The sequence below is a fragment of the Salvia miltiorrhiza genome, chromosome 2 (assembly GCF_028751815.1).
Source record: "Salvia miltiorrhiza cultivar Shanhuang (shh) chromosome 2, IMPLAD_Smil_shh, whole genome shotgun sequence".
In the NCBI taxonomy this organism is placed as follows: Eukaryota; Viridiplantae; Streptophyta; class Magnoliopsida; order Lamiales; family Lamiaceae; genus Salvia; species Salvia miltiorrhiza.
Genome location: NC_080388.1, coordinates 19,450,693 through 19,474,967, shown reverse-complemented (window position 1 = coordinate 19,474,967; position 24,275 = coordinate 19,450,693). Strand labels below are relative to the sequence as shown.

The following is a 24,275-nucleotide window of genomic DNA, read 5'->3' as shown; positions in this document are numbered from 1 at the left end:
GCACGCGTCCGCTCTGCCCAGTGTGACTGGCAACTCCACAAAGCCCAAAGGCATGACAATTTCCCCACCAAAACCAAACAGAGGAGAATTCGTTGGCTCGATATTAGCTTCGATTCCCATTTTCTGGAGGCTATTCGAGATACAAGATGTTCACTGCACTCCCTGAATCCACGAACACACGATGGACCCGGCACATCGCTATATCCGCCGTAAAAACCAATGCATCGTCATGCGGATACATTAGGGTTCTGAGATCCTCGGCCCCGAAACTGATCGCCGGCTCCTTTTTCGCACTTGTAATTCCCATTACTTGGTTAGGGTAGTACCATGCTTTCACAGCGCGCACCACTTGCTTTTTGGCTCTATTGGACGTTGGCATCCCATTCTCCCCGAAAATCATATGTACCTTCCCTCGGGTGCGGGAAAGGAGGTTCCCGTCCCTGCACTGGCTCCCTTCTGTTGTCACGGTTACCCTCCTGCCGTTGGTCCTGATTATTTCTGTGATCCCTCTGATCATTTCCCTGGTTCCGCCTCTGGCCCTCGTTTCCTCTGGCAATGAATTGATCGAGGTTTCCCTGACGCACTAGTAATTCCAACTGGTGCTTAAGATGCCCACAATATTTGGTATAATGTCCGTAAGCGTTATGATACACGCATAGCTTGTTGTTGTGCCCCTCCTGTGGCGGCCCATCCCGGTAAGTTCTTGGTGCCCTAAAAAATGGTTGGCCCTTTATCAAGTGAAAAATTTCCTCCTGTGGTCTGTTCAGGGGCGTGTACTCAGTGAATCGTGTGACTTCATTCACCGTGCATTGTTGCCGGGGTGGCATCTCTCCCTGGGGTGGCAGTACCCTTGGAGGCAACCCTCTGAATGGTGCCCTATCTTGATGTCGCTGTCTCTCTGGTGCTTCTTCAGCTCTTTTGGTTTTGTGCTTATCATTTTTCGCTTTTCGAGCCATCCTGGCATCCTCCAACTGTAAATAGCCTGGCAACCTTGCCATAATATCGTTGAAATCCTTTGTTGGTCGAATCTGTAGCTCGTCAAAGAAGATCCTCGGCTTGAGCCCTCTGACATAGGCGCAATTCTTAATTTGAGATTCCGCCTCTGGCACCTCCAGAGCGGCTAAGTTGAATCTGGCAGTATATTCCCTCAGTGTTTCGTTTTGGTCTTGTTTGATATCCATCAGAGAAAGGGCTGACTTCCCTACTCTTCGCGAGCTCGCGAACTGCCTCAGAAAACGTGTTTGTAATTACTCAAAAGAGTGGATGGAATTTGGGGCCAGCATCTCAAACCACAACTGAGCTGACCCGGTCAGAGTAGTGGAGAAGATGCGGCACTTGATGCCCTCAGTATACATGTGCAATGTGACCAACCCCTCAAACCGATTGAGGTGTACCTCCGGGTCGGTAGTGCCATCATAGTCTAGCGAGATAGGTTTGTAGCTTCTGGGTAAAGTGTCCGCCAGAATGTCGTCGGAGAAAGGACATGCGGTTGTTGATAGGGTGGAACCTCGACATTTTGGCCCTTTTATCCTCCTTATGTCTCCCATACTCCCTTCTTTCCTTTGGTGCGTCATGGGCATGACGCTTGTGAGCCCTGTGCCCTGGCCTGCCAGAGGAATACTCCAGCTCCCGTTCCTCTGACCTCTCTATATAGCGTGATTTCTCTGAACGATGGGACCTCTCTGCCCTGTACGACTTCTCTGCTCTGTTCGATTTTCCTGACCTCTGCCCTCTATCGTCCCTCCGGGATTTCTCCCTCAGTGATTCCTCCAGATCCTCAAGCTGGTGCTTCAGTTGCGACACCTGGTCCTTCAGTCGCGCTTTCTCACTCGGCCTCTCCTCCTCGAACACGGGGGAGATGGACTGACTATCAGACTCGTCAACCCTCTCCTTCATGACAACGCTATTAAGCCGAGCTCGGCTCCCCTCTAGCCTTCTCTCCTGTGCCCTCTCGGTGGGTAGCTTCTGTATTTCCCCAATTGCCGCAGCCTGTTTGTTGATTACCGGATTGTTTGCCTCCTGAGCAGCGGGAGGTGGGGCCTCAATGCCCTGCAGATTGGTCGCTCCTACCAGGGGAGTTACGGCGGGGGCGGTGGACAACAGGGGAGTCCCCAGTGCCTGACGCACGACAGAGTAGTGAAGCAGCGCCAGCATTTGTTCCGTCAGCCCAAAGTTGAGTTGCCCACCACCAGACGTGGGGGCCAAGCCTGGCATCTCTGATCCCGGTGTCACCAGAGCAGATCTCTGGAAGTTGCCTGTTAACCCTGTCAGCGGAGTGGCTGGGATAGCCGGAAAACCTGGTGGCACAGTGAAGGTGGTGTGGCCCTGCAGGCTGTTGAACAGTGAGGTAGGCACCTCAGTGGTGAGAGCAGCGGAGTCGAACTCCTTCTCCAAGGTGCGGTGAGCATCGGAAGATCCCATGGTACCTGCATATAAATAAAGTGAGAAAAATCCAGACGGCAAATGAGTAGATCCTCCTTTACTGATTGAAATCCCGATATAAGAAATCCCGAACACCGGCACAGAGGCCGTTAAAAAATTCCCCTCGAGATAACTCTATACCCTGGGAAATAAACCCAGGGCATAGATTGGAATAACAGAGCCCGAATAACAGAAGTTTCCCCTGTGAACTCGTATTAAGATCCGGCAGAGGAAACAGAGTGTCAATAGAACCAAAGTAAGAGACCCAAGGATAGACATAAACAGAGTAACCACCAAGAAACTTGTTAGCGCAATACGTTAGGCATGATATAATGAGAATTATGCAAGAAAACGAACATCGTAACCCAAAATTACCACGATCGTGCAGTAAAATAACAACAAAACCCAAAAACGGCAGAATCATCACAGCAATCAGCCGGATTATTAACAGAACGCGTTAAACAGGGGATAAAACGAAGATTTATCATCCTTAAACAGGGGAAGACGAAGATTTAGCCATAAAAACATGGAACCCACCGATAATTATCACCCTTAAGCTGAAAAACACCCGAAAACCAACAGCACAAACCCAACATGACAGAAACAGAGTACCACCCCACAATCCACCGATAGAAAACGAAGATTAGCCGCAAAAACATGGAAAACACCGATAATTATCATCCTTAAATGGAAAACAGCCGCAAATCAACAGCACAAGCCCAACACAACAAAATACAGAGTACTATCCCACAATCCACCGGTATAAACATCAGATCTGTAAAGAAAACCCCAGTTCTACGAAGAAATCCTTCATTCGCCTACAATTAAACCGATCAATCGGTAAATAAACATAAATTCCCCCAATTCACGATTTACGACCTTCACCACCTTTCCCCATGCATCAAAAACGTAACTAAACATAGATCGCAGAAGATTAAAAGTAAATCAGCCCTGAAAAACGTAATTAACGGATCGAATTCATCTGGGTGCCCGAATTATCGGCTCAAACGGTACCGACACATGCAAACCCGATTGGAATTTCAGATCTGCATGCGCCGGCGACCACAAACTCACATCCTAACTCACTTACTTTCCCACAGACGGCGCCAGTTGGTGAAACAGGGAATCAACACCTAGACTAAAGAGCAGTAAACGTAGAATATACCTAGTGTGATTGAACGGAAGAGACAAAGAAAACAGTCAGAATGTCGGAGCTCAAGAGAAAAACTATTGCTGTATTGAGAATTTGAGATAACGTGAGTCACAATGCACGAGCTCAAGGCTTATTTATAGATTACATGGGAGGGCAAAATAGTAAAATTAGCATACACGCATGCGCCTTGCGTGGTCGAGGGTATTATAGGAAATTCGTCTTTATGCGGGAGATTTCACCGCGCTTTTGTTGCTTCCTTCTGGCGAAAGTGACTTCTCTGGTGGACGAGACTCCTCTGGCGAAAGTGACTTCTCTGGCGAGTATGATTCCTCTAGTGAGGATGGTTCCTCTGGCGAGTATGATTCCTCTGGCGAGGATGGTTCCTCTGGCGAATATGATTCCTCTGGCGAGGATGGTTCCTTTGGCGAGTGCGCTTCCTCTGGTGAGGATGATTCTTCCAGCGAGTACGATTCTTTTGATGAAATCTACCTCGCTGCTCCCCGTGATTCCACTGGTAAAGAGATTCCTCATGCTCTACATATATTACTCCTCATCAGTTGAGAAAAAGCTCATTGTGTTGGAATACATTCCTACTGAAAAACAGCTTGCTGATATTTTTACCAAGGCTTTAGATTTTGAGAGATTCTCCCATCTTAGGAAGTCTCTCGGTTTGTGCTGCATTTAAGTGTTCTTGCATGTGAGGTGTTAGGACTTAGGTTGTCTTTGTTGGATCCTAACATCTGTTTTTGTTCCTTGTGTTTGTTTTTTCTTTTGTTTAGGCATATGCATGTTGGAGCCTGTGTTACTGACAGTGCAGTGTCCATGTTGGTTGTTTTGATGTTGTTCGTTCTAACTGGTTTATGTTGTGTTCTTTTAGCAGATGTTGATTAAAAAAAACTTTGATGTTGTAAGACCGGTAGCACAAGAGTGAGGCTTAATGGTCATAAAACATCTGAAAATAAATGAGATCATCCCTTCTCTCATCTAAGTACTCGGGGCACGGCGTTCGCTGCGACGATGCACTCAGAGAAAATGGATGTTGAGCTTTAAGATCTCAATGTGTTTTGATTAAAAGTATCTTTCTCTGCTGAAAGAATCATAGTCTATTGTTCCGGATGTTGGATAACATTGACTTCTAATGTTGGACTAACATTTGAAGTAACATTGGCTCTACTGTTTTGTTTCAATAGGCATATCTCTTCTCTTTTCTGGTTCTCTCTCTTTATCTTTTTCCTTGGTGATCTTATCAGTTAATTGTGTTTCTAGGGTTTGTTTTTCTGATGCTTGATCCGCCTCTCCTTGTCTCTTGTGATATGATTATCGAATTTTGATTTGTTTTTGTGAGGGAGATTTTTATGGGATTTGATTTTATCTTAAGGCTTAGTGGTTGATGTTGGCTGGGGTCTTCTCAGTTTGTATTTAAGAGGGTGTTCTGATTCTTCATTATTACCTTTCACTTCACAAACCCTTCTATCGAGATTTGTGCAGTGTCTCCCCTTGAAGCCCAAAAGTCATGGACAAAAACACTGATCTTTCTTCCCTCATCAAGAGTCTGATCCAACACTTCGGATCATCGGAAAGCGCAGCCAAACATCTCTCTGCTCTCCCTCAGATGGCCGAATCAACCGACAAACCATCGTCTTCTCAAACACCGGCGGAAGTCCCAGGAGAAACCTTTCCTCTAGCTCCTTCTCCAAAAGGCTCTCCAAAGAGAAGCACCACTGAGTCGTCTGTTGGGACTGATGTTGCTCCTGTCTCGCTGCAAATGGTGGAAACTCCCATCAATCCTAAGCCGATCTCCACTGTTCCTCCTCTTGAGATCTTCCATTCAAAAATGGCGCCTTGTCCTGGTTCCTCTGTTAAGGTTGATGAAGAACTCACGAAGGGTAAATCTCCTTTGCAAAACCCTACTGTTCAAGCGTTTTCAGAAAAATCCACAGGACATCCAGCTTTTGGTGTTACTCAACATCAAACTCCTCTTACCACTCCAAGCGAAGAGTCAATTCCGTCTTCAAAAGAGGAATCAGCGCATACTTCTCAAGATACCTCTTTGGAGAGAATTGGGGAAATCGCCAAAGAGGCCCTGCTTGATCTTACCTCACAACCTGGCTCAGATGTTGATAAAGCTTCTGTTGTTGCTGAAGAAGAATGTGCTGCTGGTGATAAACCCACATCCATGGATGTTGATGACCCTGAAAAGATTCCTGATGTTGATCAGGATGTTGATCCAGAAGAAAGCACAGATGTTATTGATGTTGACACCTTTGTCCCTGACAAGAAAAGCCGGAAACGTAAAGCTGGGGTGGCCTCTCTCAGGCGTTCCTCAAGGTCAAAATCCACACGGGTGATCCCATCTACTCTCAATCTTCCTAGCCGAGAAGACAGTGATGTTGGTCCAACATCACAGCCTCCAGTTCTCAAGCCAAAGGTTGAACATTCTACCTCCCCTCGCATCAGCTGCTCTGGAAGCTCCTCTGAATCAGAGGTTGAGGTTAGGGATGGCAATGGATCCTGGACCCGGTCCAGATCCGCGGATCCATATCCTTTTTTTAGGATCTGGACCTTAGGAAAAATGGACCCAATGGATCTGGACCGGATCTGGGTTATTCCTATAATTTCCGGATCTGGATCTAGAGCAAAAAATCTGAGACCCATATCCGGTCCAGATCCGGTCCATGGATCCATTTATATATAAAAATATATATAATGTTATTTATTTTTATCTAACTCTAATCTAATATCTATGACTAATCTATATATCTCTTTTTATAAATGATATATAATGCAATTAAAGATAATATTTTACTTTTATTTTAATTTAAATTTTAGTTTTCATTATTATTATTATTATTATTTTTATTATTGATAACATTAATTTTCTTTTTTCTATGTAAAATAGAGGACACATTGTTCCATTGTTATTTAGTACTTGATAATTATATTCTTATTGTTATTAAACTTTGATAATATTTTTATAGAATATGGTTAATTCATTTATTTTGAATAATTGTTGAAAATCTAGACAATAATTATAATTTTATTTGGGATTAATTTAAGACAAAGGTAAGGATCCGGGTTTGGACCCGAGATCCTGTGGATCTTATGGATCTGGACCTGGATCTCATTTTTTTTGGATCCAATGAATCTGGACCGAATCTAGATCTAAGTTAAAAAAAATTGGATTTGGATCTGGACCAAGCAAGATCCGGTCCAGATCCGGCCCATTGCCATCCCTAGTTGAGGTTAGTAAGTCATACTCCACTCGTTTTTACACTCGTGAAGCAAAGAATGCTCTCAAAGTGTTGGCTGCTAGGAAGTTTCATAATGATAGACGTGCGGATGATGGATTTCTTTTCAAAGTATAAGCTTGATATCCTTTTGCAAGATAGGAGTATGTGGGGTACGGTTGTCAATGTTTTTCCCTATGATGCTGAGATTGTTAGAGAGTTCTATGTTAATCTGATGACAGAGGCTTTTGACCCAAAATCTGTTAAATATGGGAAAGTGTTTGTTAGGGGTAAGGTCTTTGATTTCTCCCCATCTGCCATTAACAAAGCATGCTACACTGCGAATACTAACACTGCTGATGTTGAGGTTGATGATGATGAGATGACTAGGGAGTTGACTGGAGGAAAACTTAAGGCATGGACCTCGAAGTTTACTACATCCACTTTGTCTTGGAAATATTCTGTACTTCACAAGATTGCAGTTTACAACTGGCTTCCAAGCAAAAACAATACTGCTCTAACCAAGGAACAAGCTGAATTTATCTTTAAAGTTGGTAAGCCATTGGCTTTCAACTTTGGTGAGCAAGTGTTTGCTAACATCTCTCGTGCAGCCTTTAAGTCCACAAGTGGAAGTATGCTTCCTTTTCCAAGCCTCATCTACAATCTCTTGGTTAAGCAAGAACTCCAGGAGAGAGAGGAAGTTGTGCTTGTTGAAGAGAAGAATCTGCTTGAGTTTTCAAAAACCCTCCTCACTCCTGATCGTGTCAAAGATCTCCCCTACAAACCTCCACGTGCTGGTCCTCCTTTGTCTCCTCAGTCTGATGATGATGCTGACTCTGCTGAAGCTGAGATCGACAAGTATGGTGAAGATGAAGCTGTTGATCGTGCGACTGCTCCTGATGTTGCACTTGATGTTTCCAACATCATTTCTGTCAAAGCCCATCTCACTAAAGAAACATCCACATCTCGTAAAGGCAAGGAACCAGCTGGAGATTCTGAAGTTGAGATTGATCTTGACGTTGCAGAGCTCATCAAGGCCAGAGAGGATCTTCTCAAGCTCAAAAGATAAGTGCAGTTGATGGTGGATCGGACGATCAAGATGGGACAGGACATGCTTGCACGGGTCGACTGTTGTGAACAAGTCTTCGCCAAACTCCTACCTTTTCCTTCTTCAACAAAAAATGGGGAGTAGTGTTTTCTGATTTTGTTGGCAATGTTTGTTCCAAAACAATGTTTTTGTTTCTGTGGTGATGTGTTTGATGCGTGGACATCGTGAATTTTTGTGGTGCATGAGCACCTGTTTTTTTTTTGTAACATAGTTTATGTTATCTTGGTTTTTGATTATCTGTTGGTTTAACATTTATCATGTTTTTTGATATACCTTCGTATATTGTGTTGGGCAGGTCAAATGAAGGTCTTGGCCTTCGGCCGACCTTCATTTTGATCAAATAAGGCAAAGCTTCATTTGATCAACTTGTTTGTGTAAGGTTTCATCTTCGTTTTTGATCAATGTTGATCGAGAGGTTAAATGCTCTGAATGTTGCTGCTTGTTTTTGTTCATTCTGAGTATGTTGATCGAGAGGTTAAATGCTCTGAATGCTGTTGTTTGTTTCCTTTCTTCTGTTTTACAGGTTCTTTTGTTTCTCAATTGAGGGGGAGTTCTTTACTTTCTCTTAGTTGTTCCAAACCGATTGTTGGGTCACAGTCAGTTTGTGTTTCTTAAGGTTGTACCTCAAGTACTTACTTAAGGTTGTACCTCTTGTTTGTTTCAGGGGGAGTGTTGTTACGACATCTCCTCTGGACTGATTTTGAGGTCCACCTCTTGTTTGATTAAGGGGGAGCTTTTCTTACTCTTCCTTGATCTGAGTTCCTGTAACTTAGAATTCTTTTCTGTATATAGTTTTTGTTTGTTTTTTGTTTTTGTTGCAGGAAGGAAAAGATTAAGGGGGAGATTGTTAGAGTCAATGTTGACTCCGACAATGTTGGGACCAATGTTGATAACATACGTATTTTCAATGTTGGGTGGAATGTTGATAACATCCATGGTGTCAATATTTCTGGGTTTCAACCAACATTCCGAAGTCTGCCTTGACTCCATACTTTGACTCTCCATTGGTAAATGTATATATTTAATCTTTACCTTCCTTTCACGTTTCCTTATTTTTTGGTTGTGAAATAATTGTCTTATGTTTGTTGACCACGTTTCTAATAAGGGGATAGGCGGTTTTACATGGTTCAAATTAGTGGGAAGGTTGTTGCTATTTTTTCAGGAACCATGATCTCGTAGCCAACATCCCAAGGTTGGTCGACTAGCAGTTATTGAAGACGGATTGCAGCAGTTATAGGAAGGTTCTGGAAGTGGGAAGTGGATGAAACCAACCACGACATGAAGGCCTATAAATGCAGCAAGAAGCTTCAATCATCCTTACGTTTGGGAAGTGCATTATCTGCGACTTAACATTCACTCACAGCCAATTCATCATTTTTTTGCTGCAAACGTGTCACCGGTTCTTCAAGGATTGCTTTGACGAAGTAGACTTAGGTAGCCAATCTGTAAAGTCTATCTTTGTATCGACGGGACGTCGAGGGCAAGAGTTGAAGTGCAAGGCCATTGGAGTGTAGCAGGTTGTTTGCTTTGTCCGATTAACTTTTGTTATTCGGCTGTTTTGGGTTCTGTGTTGTATCAACATTGTAGTACTGAAAGTAGATAGGTTGGTTTATCTTAGGCAGATATTCTGTAAAGATAGATCTCCAAGAAGATCCAAATCTATACTTTGTATTGTTGATTCAACATAGTGAATTTAGCCTTGAGGCACTCACGGGTTATTTATAATCCGTGTAAAAAGTATTCCTGTGTGTTATTACTTTCCACTGCATGTTGGTTATAATGTTATTAACATTCTGTTGATAACATTGCATCCAACATTACTCTTTTCTTTACACAGTTTTACTTTGTTGGTAATTTGGGGCACTAAACTATTTCAGTTCCTTATCATGTTCCAAAATTTTGAATAGATGGATCTTATGTCATTTTTGATAGTGGTGTTTCTATCATAAGAAATGACAAAGTTGTCTATTCAGGTATTTTGAACATTTCTCTTCATACTATAACTTGTCTACAAAATACCTTTATATTGCATTTACATCATCGAACAAAAGAAAGAGAAAAGTTAAGGCTAATCTCTCATGAGGATCTTACACATATATTGATACCCTAGAAATAGGTCACATCTATCTTAACAGGATCCAAAGGCTCGTGTCTAAATAAGTACTCCCTCCGTCCGCCAAGATTATGTCAAATTGCTTGGGCACGGGATTTAATAAAATTGGTGATGATTTTGATGTAGTGGAGAAAGAGTCCCACCACTTTATGAGATGTGTGGTTGAGATTAAATTTTGGGTGGGTTTTTTTGTAAATAAAGAGTGTTAGTAAGGATAAAATATTAAAGAGGATGGTGGGCCCATTGCCTTAAAAGGAAAGTGACATAATCTTGGCGGACGCCCGATATAGTAATTGTGACATAATCTTGGCGGACGGAGGGAGTACATTGGATTCAATCCAGGTTGTACTATTTGGAACCAGCGAATCCTGTATAGAGGAAAAGATGGAGACCAGGTCATTCATGGCAAGGGGATAAAGGGCCAATAATGTGTTAGGAATGATCTTTTCTGGTTCATTGTCAGTGTTTGGGATTCCAACCCAGTTTACTACACCGTGTAATCCCTATATAAGATGGTGTGGTGGAGAGAAGAAATAGGTCACTCTTGGAAAAATATGTTCGATGATGAGTTATGTATCTTTGTAATTAGTCCTAAAGAATCAGAAGGTGGTTATTAGCAATGACACACGATTCTTAGAAGTGGACTATGGGAGTAATCACTAATCCAAGTCAGATAGTGTGCTTCAAGAAATTGAAGACATTAGACAGGCGATTCCATCACCCAAGCCAAGTATGCAAGAGTTTTGTACCATAAGACACTGCACGCATTGTTGACACATATGTGCCACCACAGATCCATTGTAGTGGGAGGGTTGTGGGACAACCTGATCGATTTATGTTCTTGGGAAGATCTTTGGATTCAGTCCCTGGTAGTGAATATAAGAGAATCGACCTAGATATCTACTTGGAATTAGTGGGAGACGAGAATGTAGATTCCTGGCACGCCTCAATGGAGCAATCCATTAAGAATATGGGTCGGTGTATACTAGAAAATCTTGCTACCAGGAGGCAGTAAAGCCTTAGGTTGTAAGTGAGTATACAAGATAATGACAGACCCGAATGAGCAAGGTCGTAGCTTTCGAAGCTAGACTGGTGGCGAAAGGTTATGCCCAGTGTAAGGATATAGGTTATGATATTTTCGCCAGTGCCATGCTCAGAACATTCGGATCATTTTACCCATAGCAGCTCACTTAAACTATCGAGGTCTGGCAAATGGATGTCATATATATTACCTTGGAAAAGGTAAGGACATCCATGTGCAACAACCTGAAGGTTACGTGAGGGAGGGAGAGAAGCATCTCGTGTCAATCGCTCTCGTGTCATCGGTGATGTGGTTTATCTTGCATTTTATGTAGATAATATCCTCCTAATTGGCGACAATATGGAGCTATTGTCAAGATATAAAGTAATGGTTATCCGAACAGTCTCAGATGAAAGACTAAGGAGGTACAATATACGTCTTTGTGATCAAGGTTATAAGGGATCACTAGAAAATGATGTTGGCCTTATCTCGAGTGTCTTACATAGGTACTGTGAATGCTTGTTTTAGTATGAATACCGCCAAGAAAGGATTGCTACCTTTTAGATATGGCGTTCTTTTATCTAAAGACTATGTCTTAAGATGCCTGTTGAGGTTGAGGAAATGAAGGCAGTATTCTACGTTTCCGCAGTAGATAGCTTCATGTATGGATTGCTATGTACGAGATCTTATATTTGCTATGCAGTTAGCATGGTTGTAAGATATCAGTATAGCCCTAGTTAAGGACACTGAGCTGTGGTAAATTATATTCTCAAGTCCATGACTAGAGAATAAGGATAGTTTACCAAGTTAGACAGTTTAGTTCCTATTTGGATTATATGATTTCGAATTCCCAGGTTGACTGGAACAAAGAATAATTACCTCGAGCTATGTGTTTTCCTTGGGAGGTAAAACCTTTTGGTTTGACCACTACCTCCAGGATCTAAGGGTGATTCCTAGTTTGCGTGAGAGCATCACCTTCGTGATACCTCAAGTGCAGTTGCAAACTCTAAGGAATCCAAGAACCACAAGGGGTCAAACACATGGAGCAGTACCAAGTTATACGATTATTCGAAAATCGAGGTTTTGTGCTAATAGAATAAATTCTCATATATTGGAGAAACCTGCTAATCTTTTCACAAAAGGCTTATCGCAAATGGTCATTGAAAGATGGGAATGCGATTGATGTCACCCACTTAGGAAACTTTAAGTATAAGTGGGAGAAGTGTTAGGTGATTAGTAAATAGACACATTGTATACTAAAAGTTTGCTTTAGTATAAGTGGGAGATTGTTGGATTTGTATACTGAAAGCTAGAACCTTTTATGCTTGTATACAATGATTCATATGTTCACTGTTTTAATCTCCTATCTGATTGTGTTCATGATTGCATATGTATGTTTTCTATCTCTATATAAGTAGATTATATGGTGTGTTGTAGATCATAGAAGACCATATAATTGGAATAACCTTAAGAGATATAAAATGATCACAGCCGAAATAACTTTAGGACAAGTTATTGGTTTAGGCTGCGGTATAGATGGAAGTAGTTTGTCTTGGCTACTTGTCTATACTGGTACGTCATAACGTATTGATAGGACCACAGTGAGATGTATTCTTCTATCTGACTAAAGTGAAGAATCAAAGATCTCGGTGACTTATAAGATCTTAATACTAATAAGATTTCATATATATATGTTAATTCGTATATCACTTTGACTTACTATGAGTGAGAGTTATATAGTAACTTGAGTAGTCTGTATCTTGGGTGATAGCGGTTAATATATGATATTTGATTATCTGTATTAGTACCCGTATCCGATATAGGATAATGACATCCCCTTAAGGAGCTCAATAATGTTTATTGCGCTAAACCCTGCAGGTTGATTAAGTTCAGGCGCAATAATAAGGTTTGAGTGGTACTACTTAAGGATTACAAAGAGATTAATTAATTTAAGAGGTCAAAGCTCTAATTAATTAATGGATGTCAGATATTTTAAATACGGGGATTTAATAAGTCTAAATACAAGCCCCCGACTCATCACCGGCAATAAAGGGGTAAGTCAGTATTGGTTCTCTAGTGGAATGAACTAATATTTATAAATTAATTATGATCTGGGCTGACCATGGAGAATTAATTTATTTGAGGCCCATCTTTATTTCTTGTATCTGGTCCCTGGACTGGCCCAAAGTCTCCTTTCCCTAGCAAGGGAGAAACACGCCTAGCACAGAGAAAGTAGCGCCTCACACGTATTTAATTTATTTTAAATACAGTTGTCTGCTCTCAGGAAACACACACTAATTAATTAGGGTTTTGAGAGAGCAGAGAGGCGCCAGAAACGTGTAGGCAGTTTCTCCCTTGGGACTTTCACAGCTCGTTGTCCATCCAACGGTGAAAGCTGAGCGGGATACAGTTCAGAAGATCTGAGCTGGAGTCAGATTTTCGCAGGAAATCAAGTTCTGGCAGTTTCGGGAGAACGGCCATAACTTCCTTCACAGAACTCCGATTCAAGCGACACAGGCGGCCACAGAAAGATCTCTCGAAGACGTATTTCTGGGCAAAATACGATTTGAGGACGTTTGAGGCTTCAAACGAATGCTTGAAGCTGACTGATCTGTTCAGCTGCGAACTTGACGAATTCTTCTGAATTCTTCAGGTATTTCTGAACTCCAACGTGCAGCACTTAAATTCATAGGGGCATGTTAGGAGATTAATCGTTGTATGATAAATTAATAATAATCCAAGAAACGGTCTTCAGGCAAATCGAGTATTAATTCAGTTTAATATTCCTACAACTCCATGTTTCACAGAACATCAATCTTCCAGACCGTTCTGAATCTGATGTTGCACCAACATCCAAGCTACCATTGCCGAAGATGAAGATCTCTCATTCTTCTCCCACTAAAGCAAGCAAGGCAATAACTTCTATTCAAACAGTCTCTTAAACCTCATCTCCCACAAAAGCACTTCAGACAACACCTCCAATTCAGAGGTTGAGGTAAGCAAGTCCTATTCCTCTGAGTTTTATTCTAGTGAAGTCAAAGGATTGCTTAAGTCTATGTTTGCTAGCAAGTTCCTGAATGAACGTCATGCTGAAGAAAATTTCTTTCAAAAATATTGCTTGATGTGCTCTTGCAAGATATGGGGATGTAGGGGACCATTATGAATGTGTTTAGATATGGTTTGGAGATTGATTAGGATATTCTATGCTAATCTAGTGAGTGAAGCCTTTAATGTTGAGATTGGGAAATATGAAAAGAGTGTGTTAGATATGAGGTTATTGATTTTTCTCCTACTATCATTGTTAAATCATATTTTATGGAGAATGTTGGTTCCTCTATTAGCAACATTGATGAAAAGGAAATGATGTTGATGTTGACTGGTGAAAAGCTGACCGAATGGACATCAAAGTATTGCCTCTGTGCTAACGTGAAAGTATGCTGCTCTGCACAAGATCGATGTCTACAAATGGATGCCGAGTAAAAACACCATTGTGCTTACTCGTGAACAGGCTGGATTTTTTTATAAAGTTTGTAAGCCTCTTGCTTTTATTTTTGGTGAATTGATGTTAGCTAACATCAGTCGTTCAACATCCAAGTCAGCAGGCTCTAGTTTGCATCTCTACTCCAACATTACCACCAACTTGTTGATCAGTGTGAAAGATCTTCCCTATAGTCCAACGAAGCTTGGTATACCCAATATTGCTCAGAATGATCTTAATAATGAGGAAGAATTCTTATGGAGCCACGAAGACTAAGGAAAATGTTGTTGACACTATAACTATCTGGGGTACAGAAGTTGAATCCAATGTTACTAACATCTCCATTGCAAAGACACACTTGTTTGCAGGCTCCTCTTCTCATTCCAAGAAAAGCGAAGAGCTCATACATGCTGATTCCAGAGCAAAAGAGGTGAATGTTGCTATTGACATTAATGAACTAAAGAAGGTTATGGTGGAATTTTGCTACTTTCAAAGGCCAAGTCAAGAATGTTGATAGAAAGCATGAAAACAATGGGCGATGCCATCATTGCATGGTTTGAACACCTGGAGGAAGTGTTCCAACAACTTCTAAATTTTCTTCCTTCAACAAAAAATGGGGAGTAGTTTCTGTTTTACTAATCAGCCGATGTTGATGCATGTGCTGATGCAGTTGGTGTTGATATGCTGAAGTTTAATGTTGTGGAGTGGTTTTTGATGTATTGTCATCTGTTTTTGTGGTGTTTTCACACCTTTGGATGTTTGTGGTGCATGAGCACCTTTTTGGTAACATTTTAAATGTTATCTTGGTTTTTTTTTGGATCTGTTGTCGTTCCAACATTTTCTTATTTTTTATATACTGTTAGTATATTGTGTTTTGTGTTGAGCTTCTAAATTCCCAGATCCCAAGATCGCAATTGAAGGTCTTGGCCTTCGGTCGACCTTCCTAAGGTTGAGGGGGAGATTCGAAGTTCAATACTTGTTGTGTTTCACTGACATTTGTTTTGTAGGTTTCACTGTTGCTGAATTTGGGGGGAGTCTCAAACTCTCTCGTATTTGTTCCAAAGGGATTGTTGTTCCAACATTCTCTCTGCACTGTGTTGAGGTTGTCACCTCTTGTTTGTTTCAGGGGGAGTGTTGTTCCAACGTCTTTTCTGAACTAGTTTGAAGTTTACCTCTTATGTGATTTAGGGGGAGTTCCAGACTCTATCGTATTTGTTCGAAAGGGAATGTTGTACCAACATTCGTTCTGGATTTTTTTGATGTTTACCTCTTGTTTGTTTCAAGGGGAGTGTTGTTCCAACATCTCTTCTGGACTGTTTTTGAGGTTCACCTCTTGTTTGATTAAGGGGGAGTTTCTAACTCTTTCTTGATCTGAAAACATGTAACATAGAATTCTTTTTTGTATATAGTTTTTCTTAGTTTGTGTTTTTGTTGCAGGAAGGAAAAGATTAAGGGGGAGATTGTTAGAGTCAATATTGACTCCGACAATGTTGGGACCAATGTTGATAACATACGTGTTTTCAATGTTGGGTGGAATGTTGATAACATTCATGGTGTCAACATTTCTGGGTTGCAACCAACATTTCGAAGTCTGCCTTAACTCCATACTTTGACTCTCCATTGGTAATTGTATAGATTTAATCTTTACCTTCCTTTCACATTTTCTTATTCTTTGGTTGTGAAATAAAGATTTTATGCTTGTTGACCACATTTTTAATAAGTGGAAAGGTGGTTTATCATGGTCCGAAGTAGTGGGCTGTTAGTTCCTATTTTTCAGGACCACCCATGATCTCTCAACCAACATTCCAGACTTGTCGACTGGCAGTTTTCGGAGGTGAATTGCAGCGGTTATAGGAAGCTTCTGGAAGTGGGAAGTGGAGGAAACTAACCACGACATGAAGGTCTATAAAAGCAGCAAGAAGCCTCATTCATCCTTACGTTTTGGGAGTGCATTTTCACCAACCTAACATTCGCTCACAACCAACTCATCATTTTGTCTTGCTGCAAACATGACACCAGTTCTTCAAACCTTGCTTTGACGGAGGAGTCTTAGGCAGCCAATCTATAAAGGCTCACTCTGTATTGACGGGAGGTCAAGGGTAAGGGTTGAAGATCGAGGACATCAGAGCGTAGCAGACTATTTTGTCCGAGTTACTCGGCTGTGTTGTTTCAACATTCATGTTGCAAACGTGATACTGGTTCTTCAAGGATTGCTTTGACGAAGGGGGACTTAGGCAGCTAATCTGTAAAGTCTCACTTTGAAGGGCAAGAATTGAAGTACAAGGCCATTGGAGCGTAGCAGGGTGTTTTGCAACTGTGTTGATTCAACATTCTAGTGCAGTAAGTAGATATGTTGATTTATCTTAGGCAGAAATTCTGTAAAGATAGATCTCCAAGAGATCCAAATCTGTACTTTACTTTGTTGGTTCAACATAGTGTTTTTTAGCCTTGAGGCACTCACGGGTTATAGTGATATAATCCGTGAAAAAGTATTCCTGTGTGTTGTTCTTTCTTTTCCGCTGCGTGTTGGTGTCAATGTTATTAACATTCTGTTGATAACATTCTTGCCAACATTACTCTTTTAATTACACAGTTATACTTTGTTGGTAATTTGGGGCACTAAATTCTTTCAGAATTAATATTAATTTGTTATATATAAATAAATATAAAAATATATTCTGTGCATTTGTACGGGGTGTAAATGCTAGGTACTTACTAAAAAATGAGTTTGAGTTTGTGGATTGGGATAACTTAATAGATGTAAACCACTTTATGAGATTTTTAGAAATTACAATTTAAATCCTAATGCTTACATAAAAATTAGAAAAAGGAGTAGAACTGGATGATGTATTATTTGGGTTTTGAATTGGTTTGGGGTTTTTAGATGGAGACAAATTTAGTTGGGCTTTTAATTTCTAGGACATTTAACTTAAGGGTGATTCGATTAACAGCCCCCATTTTAATCTCTATAGCCATTTATTTAATAAAATATTAAAATTATTAATGTGTTTACTATTTTAGCCTTATAGTCCCCAATTTAAGTTACACGTATGAAGCCTTAACAGCACGTAGCCCCGCACCCGGTTAGGGCCAACTCTGGCAATCCACGGCGGAGCTCCACCGCCAGATGGTGGGCCAAGTTCTCGCCAAAGGAATCACCCACCATGAACACTCTCCCGAAATTAATTCCCTCCCACAGCCACTCATCACTGTTGCTGCAGCCACTTCAAAGAGCTGAGCACATCCTCTACGGCGGCGGGGAGCCTGTGCTAGCTGGTAGTCCGGTGGCACCACCAAGACCTGCAGAGCAGAGGCAGCAAGTGTGGTGATTGGGCCAGGTCTTAGAGCCGAAGCAGAAATCGCCGCCGTGGAAGAAGTAGAGAACGGGGAGGGCGGCGCGGGGGTGGAGCGGGGTTTGTAGAGGCGGAAGTGGAGGTTGCATTGGTTATCGTATAAGCAGTCTTTCCAGACGACGGTGCCATCATCTTCCTCTTTGGTGGGGAATTGAATGTCGTCAGTGCAGGAAATGGAACCATCGCTAAATAGTTGCAAAATTCCTAGATAATAATTTGAGAATGAGGAACTGGCATGTTGCCCATCTGCCTCCTGCGAAACTTCCAGATCGAAATTTGACCTTTTGAATTCTTTTTCAAAATGTCTTATATGCTTTCAAATAATAGAAAGAATAAATTAATATATTGGACTGAAATTTCAAAGAGCGGTAATTACATCTGAGTGAAGACAATTCCTCAGTATAGATGTCATAGTTCATAAGAGGGTAAAGTTCACAAGATCGGGTGGAAGCAAGAAGCAGGTTTATACCACAACATAAAATTTAACAAAATAATCATCAGTAGCACGAGAAACATCAAATGATAATAGCAATATAAAAGCCAAAACCAGAAGTAAAAAGAAAATTAAACGTGCAAACAAGACAACATAAATGATCCGAATGTAATCAACTGCAATAAAACAACACAAATTCCGCATCATATAAAGAGTCAGACTTCTAATTGAAGGCTTGAAGCCTTGATGAATTTGTAATTGAAGACTTCAAGAATTTATGAGTGAATCCCAGCGTATTTTCTCTACAGATTTTCAAAGCTACACATGAAGTTGTATGTAAATTAAATTGGCTTATAGGAGTAAAATAGTATATATATTAATAATTTTAATATTTTATTAAATAAAGGGCTACAAAGAGTAAAATGGAGGCTATGAATAGAATCACCCTTAACTTAATTACATTAACATATTGTATAATAATGTACTATGTGTACACAACAATTTGTTTGTATAAAAATAATTTCAAATTTTATCGTTATTATTATTATTATTATTATTATTATTATTATTATTATTATTATTATTATTATTATTATTATTATTTCTTTGTAATATAATTTTTATGATATAATATTCATTAAATTTAATATTGTATTTATTAAATTGATAATATTGTTATTGTATATTATTTTAAATAAAGTAATATTTAAATTAATAAAAATCATTTTTTTTCGTTTTGAATTGATTAAATCATAAATGTTTTATATTTTTATATGGTTTTTAAAAATAATATCGTTCAATTTCGATGCTCGCCGTGCATCGCACGGGCAGGACTGGGGTGTAAACGAACCAAGCCGCTCGCGAACTATTCAGAGTTCGGCTCGAAAAAAGCTCGTTCAAGTTCGTTTAGAGAAGCTCGATAAATAAACAAACCAAACTTGATCTTAGTAGTATTCGACTCGTTAGCTCGTGAACATGTTCGTCAAGTGACTCAGTTTGAAAAATATAAATTATTAGTATATACAACTTATATTTATCCACTAAAATTAATAATAATTGTATTAAATCTCTAATTAATTTTATTTGTCATAAAAAATAATTAATACATTTATTATTTTAAAAATAATTTTATTTGAATATAAATATAAATTTAGAAAGTTCGTATAGGCTCGATTAGGCTCGTGAGCTACTCGCGAGCCTCAAAGTATTCGGTAAGTAAAGTTCGGGATTCGATTCGATACTAAATAAATCAAACTTGAACACACCACTATTCGGTTCGACTCGGTTCGATTACACCCCTAGGCAGGCATACTAGTAGACCATAAACAGCACTAATGACCAACAAAATCCAAGAAAAAGTTAGTAACCCATTTCAGCACCTCTCATCAGCAATCTAAATGCTACATGCCCCCCACCCCCAATTTGATCTCTTTCTTATCTCTCTCGATCAACCCATAAAAATTTTCTTGTTTCCCCTCTGTCTGCGATAATGGATGGCTTGCCATCTTGATTACCTATTTGGCAATTTTAAATTTATTAGAATTGACCAATCACATATATAGTAGTCACTTTATTTATTTTCAGTTTTCCACTTTTCCATTTTGTGATTCTAATGGGTAATATTGGTATGAAAGTCTCTATGCATTCAATCTTGATGGAGACAATCAATCCTCTTTCTCTCTCTTTCTCTCTCTTTCTCTCTCTCGATAACCCCATACAACCTTGTTTCCCATCTCTCTGTCTGCACCAAACTTTCTTATGTGATATGAGCAGGAAATTAACCCAAAGTTGCATTAAGAGTTTGGTGAGCGGATTTAATGATAGTAAATGCATTAAGCAAAAAAGTTATAATAGAAAAAAAGCATATAATTGTGAGATTCTATTGAATATCAAAAGAATACATGAGATGAGAAAATAAACCTTAACTTTTAATTTATATATCCCCAATTCAATAGGTCACTTTCAAAAATGAAAAGTCAATATATAACAAATATCCTCATATAACTCATTATTTACAGTAGATGACATTATACTTCACATATACAATTATATTTTCTTTATTTCGCTCTCCTACTTTTTGGACACATATAGGGGTGTCAAAATGGGCCGAGAATGGCCCGGCCCGCCCGTAGTTTTGGCCGGGTTGGGCTAGGATTTTCAAGGCCCAAAAAAATCCGGGCGTCCCTGGCCCAGCCCATGCGGCCCGCCGGGTCACGTGGCCCGCGGGCCAAAACCCCGCCGGGCTTTCGGGCCGAAATCGGCCCGTAAGTATAGAAGGTGAAAATTTCAAATTTATATCTCCTCTCAAATCCCAATCGGCCAATCTCAATGGACCCAACCCAATCTAAGTCCATTTCTTCAATTGACGACAATGACGAGTCAAAGTCTAACTTAGGATTTAAATTAGCAATCAACAATCAATATTAAATTATTTTTACTTGAAAGATTTATTTATTTTTGATTATTTTTGGTGGTTGTTATTTGATTTCAATTGATTTGATTTGATTATTAATTCATTTGTGAATAAATCGTTTTCAGTTTTTGCAATTAGTTTTTGTTTTTTACGTGTATTCATATTGTTTACATTTAGTTTTAGTCATATTTGTTTACATTTAATTTTAGTCAATTATGTAATTTAGATGTAGATTGTTTAAGGCCATTTTTATTTCATCGAATTTGTCTTCAATTTTTTTCTTTAAATTTGATTTAATTTATTAATTTTTGGAACTATATATATATATATATATATATATATATTAATATATTAATTTATCAATTTTTGGCCCGTTTTTGCCCGACCCGCCCGGCGGCCCGTATCGGGCCGGGCTGGGCTTCATTGTTCGAGGCCCACTGAAATTTTGGGCCGGCCCGACCCGGCCCAAAAAATTGCCTAGGCCCGTTGGGTTGGGCCGGGCCGGCCCGGCCCGCAAGGTTTGACAGCCCTAGACACATATATCTAGGAATGTCAATCGGGCCAGCCCATCGAGTTTTCGGGCTAATCCCGAGTTAATCGGGAGAGGGCTCATCGGGCCGGAGATTTTTTCGAGTTGTAAATCTTCAACCCCAATCCTAAATGTTCGGGTTTCAGGCTAACCCATCGGGCTAATCAAGTTAAAGGCGTAAAAATAAAATTATCATTTGTAATTTATTATTTTTAATGATCTAATGTATAATGTATAAAATATACATAGATATTAAATAAATAAATTATATAGCGAAGCATGAAATGCAAAAATATATTATATTCAAGATTACATAACATATAAAATAAATTTTTTTTAGACTATATAAAATAAGTTAATAACAATAAAATGTTACACTTTGTTAAAAAAAATAAAAAAAAATATTCAACAATAGTTTGAAATTAAAGAAAAAAGCATCTAAAAAAAATTCTCAAACCCTAAAAGCCTAAACTCTAATGTATTTTAAAATTCAATTAAAAAAAATCAGTAGCTCAATGGGCTGGCCCGCTTCCACCCGCCAACCCGAATGGGCTAGCCCGATTTATAATCGGGTTGCGATTTTTCAACCTTAACTCTCTAATTTTATCGGGTTATTCGGGTCAACCCACGGGTTTCGGGCTGGATTGACATCCCTGCATATATTCTCAACAAAAGTTACTTTCACTCTCCTATTTTATTATAAATTATTTGTTTCTTAGCATTCGTGTTCAAGGCTTGTGGCATATTAAATCGGGACGGAAGGAATATAATACACAATGAAATCTCCTATATACTGAAGCAAGAGACTTAACAAATAAAAGCCCAAATAATTATACATTGACTCAGACAAATACAAAATTGATTTAAAGATTTTTATTAAAGAACAATTTATCTACATGCAGTTTCTAATATATTCAAATTGTGTGTCAATTCACAGCCTCATCAAAACAAAAAGGGCAAAATCTCAATCAATTTCACAGATGCTCACCATGAGCGAAAACTATACATATGAAAAAGTCTCGACTGTACATTCTCAGTAAATCATGCATTTTGATTCCTTTTATTTTATTAATTTTTAATAAATGAATAATCTATTACTCCATTCGTCTCATTTAATATAAAAGGCACTCTCCCGTGCAACTGGTTTCTGAATTATACTACTTCAACATACAAATGACACTTGAAGATCTTTAAGTGTCATTTGTATGTTGAAGTAGTGTCATTCGAAAATGTTCAAGTGTCATTTTTGGAATGAAGTAGTGTCATTTTAAAAACTAATTACACGTGCAACCGGTTGCACATGAATATTTGTATTTAATATATATGTCTTCTTACTTTTCGACATACGTATTAAGAAGAGTTTTGATTTATGAATAGAGTAGATGACCCCACTAGCTCAATGTAGTGCTTAAGGCCCTTATTTATTTATTATTATTATGGGATTGAGTCCTTTGTAAATGGGACATCCCAAAATAACTTTTGAGTCATATTAAATGGGATGAAGAAAATACATAAATCTATATATTATATAAAGAATTAGTTTAACGGCATCCTATTTAGCTTCATTTTTCTAAACGTCTTGCTAATATTTAACGACAGTTTATTCAACTTATATATTTATATTTAACGATAATTTATTCAACTTACAACAGAAGTTTATTGAAATCACACATTAATTACATATCACTACTAGAAAAACGCTCATAGTAACGGATTTTATCCGTTATCTATGAGCAAAAAAACCGTTGTGTATAGTGGTGTTATCTATTCTATACGTCATAGACAACGGTTTCAAAACCGTTATGTATAGTAGCATAGATAACGGTACGATGTGTCATACATAACGGTTCCAATCCGTTATCTATAATGGTTATACATAACGGTTTTTCACCGTTATGTATTAAGATTTTTCCGTTATGTATTAATTTTTTTTTTATTTTTTTTATCATAGTTAACAGTTTTTTGCACTTTTTATAACGGTTTTAACCGTTATCTTTGATAGAATACATAACGGTTTTTCACCGTTATGTATTAAGATTTTTCCGTTATGTATTAATTTTTTTTTTTATCATAGTTAACAGTTTTTTGCACTTTTTATAACGGTTTTAACCGTTATCTTTGATAGAATACATAACGGTTTTTTGCACTTTTTATAACGCTTTTTTGCACTTTTTATAACGATTTTTGCAGTTTTTATAACGATTTTAACCGTTATCTTTAATTAGAATACATAACGATTTTTTGCACCTTTTATAACAGTTTTTTGCACTTTATATAATTGTAGTATATTTTTAAATTTTGCAATTTTTATAAAACGACAAAATGATAAAATCAACGATAACAATATTATATATCATCCAAGAAATTCATACATTATTATACAAATGAACCAAATATCAAGTATACATCATCATTGCATATTCCGATTCAAAATTGAAAATACCAACAACCTTATAGCTAAAACAAAAATCTATCATACAATGTTTCTAGCACCAAGTCCTCAAGAACTAGTTAATCAACCTGCTATGATTCTCTGGTTGTCTTTTGACCTCAAGCCATCCCAAGCTACCATAAATTCATTACGCATTCTTCTAGTTACCTCATGCTCAAAAGCATCGCCACAGGCGCTAAGTATGCTGTCAACCTGCACTCGGCACATGGCGAAAGTTGATGAGACTATAGTTGACAGTTGACAGTAGAGACAAGTTAGAAAAGTTGATCGAATATAAAGCAATTCTGTCTAACAATTCTCCCACCATATAAGCACTATATTCTTAATATCGCCCAATTTTTTACTAACTACATCACCAGGGGCAAGAATAGCGGCATCTTCTCCATCTTCTCCATGGAATTGATATAGTTTGCTTCTTCTTATTGAAGTAGTCCCATATGCATACCAGTATAAATTTCAGATGAACAAATCATGATTTTACCAACCATACATCCACACATAATGAAACACTTTATTATATAAACTAACCTTTTATGGACCTAAACCTTTTGAGTTGACAGACCTGAATACAAAC

The 24,275-nt window shown here is 38.9% G+C and overlaps 1 protein-coding gene and 1 pseudogene across 1 annotated transcript; one reads left to right on the top strand and one right to left on the bottom strand.

Moving 5' to 3' along the window:
- The first annotated feature begins 5,087 nt into the window (after positions 1-5,087).
- On the top strand, positions 5,088-7,870 carry LOC131008101 (uncharacterized). Its single transcript, XM_057935000.1, has 2 exons — positions 5,088-6,065; positions 6,857-7,870. The coding sequence occupies exons 1-2, from the start codon at positions 5,088-5,090 to the stop codon at positions 7,868-7,870; spliced, it is 1,992 nt and encodes a 663-aa protein (XP_057790983.1).
- A 9,674-nt stretch (positions 7,871-17,544) lies between these two features.
- On the bottom strand, positions 17,545-23,908 carry LOC131008100 (probable carboxylesterase 15; annotated as a pseudogene).
- Positions 23,909-24,275: the final 367 nt, after the last annotated feature.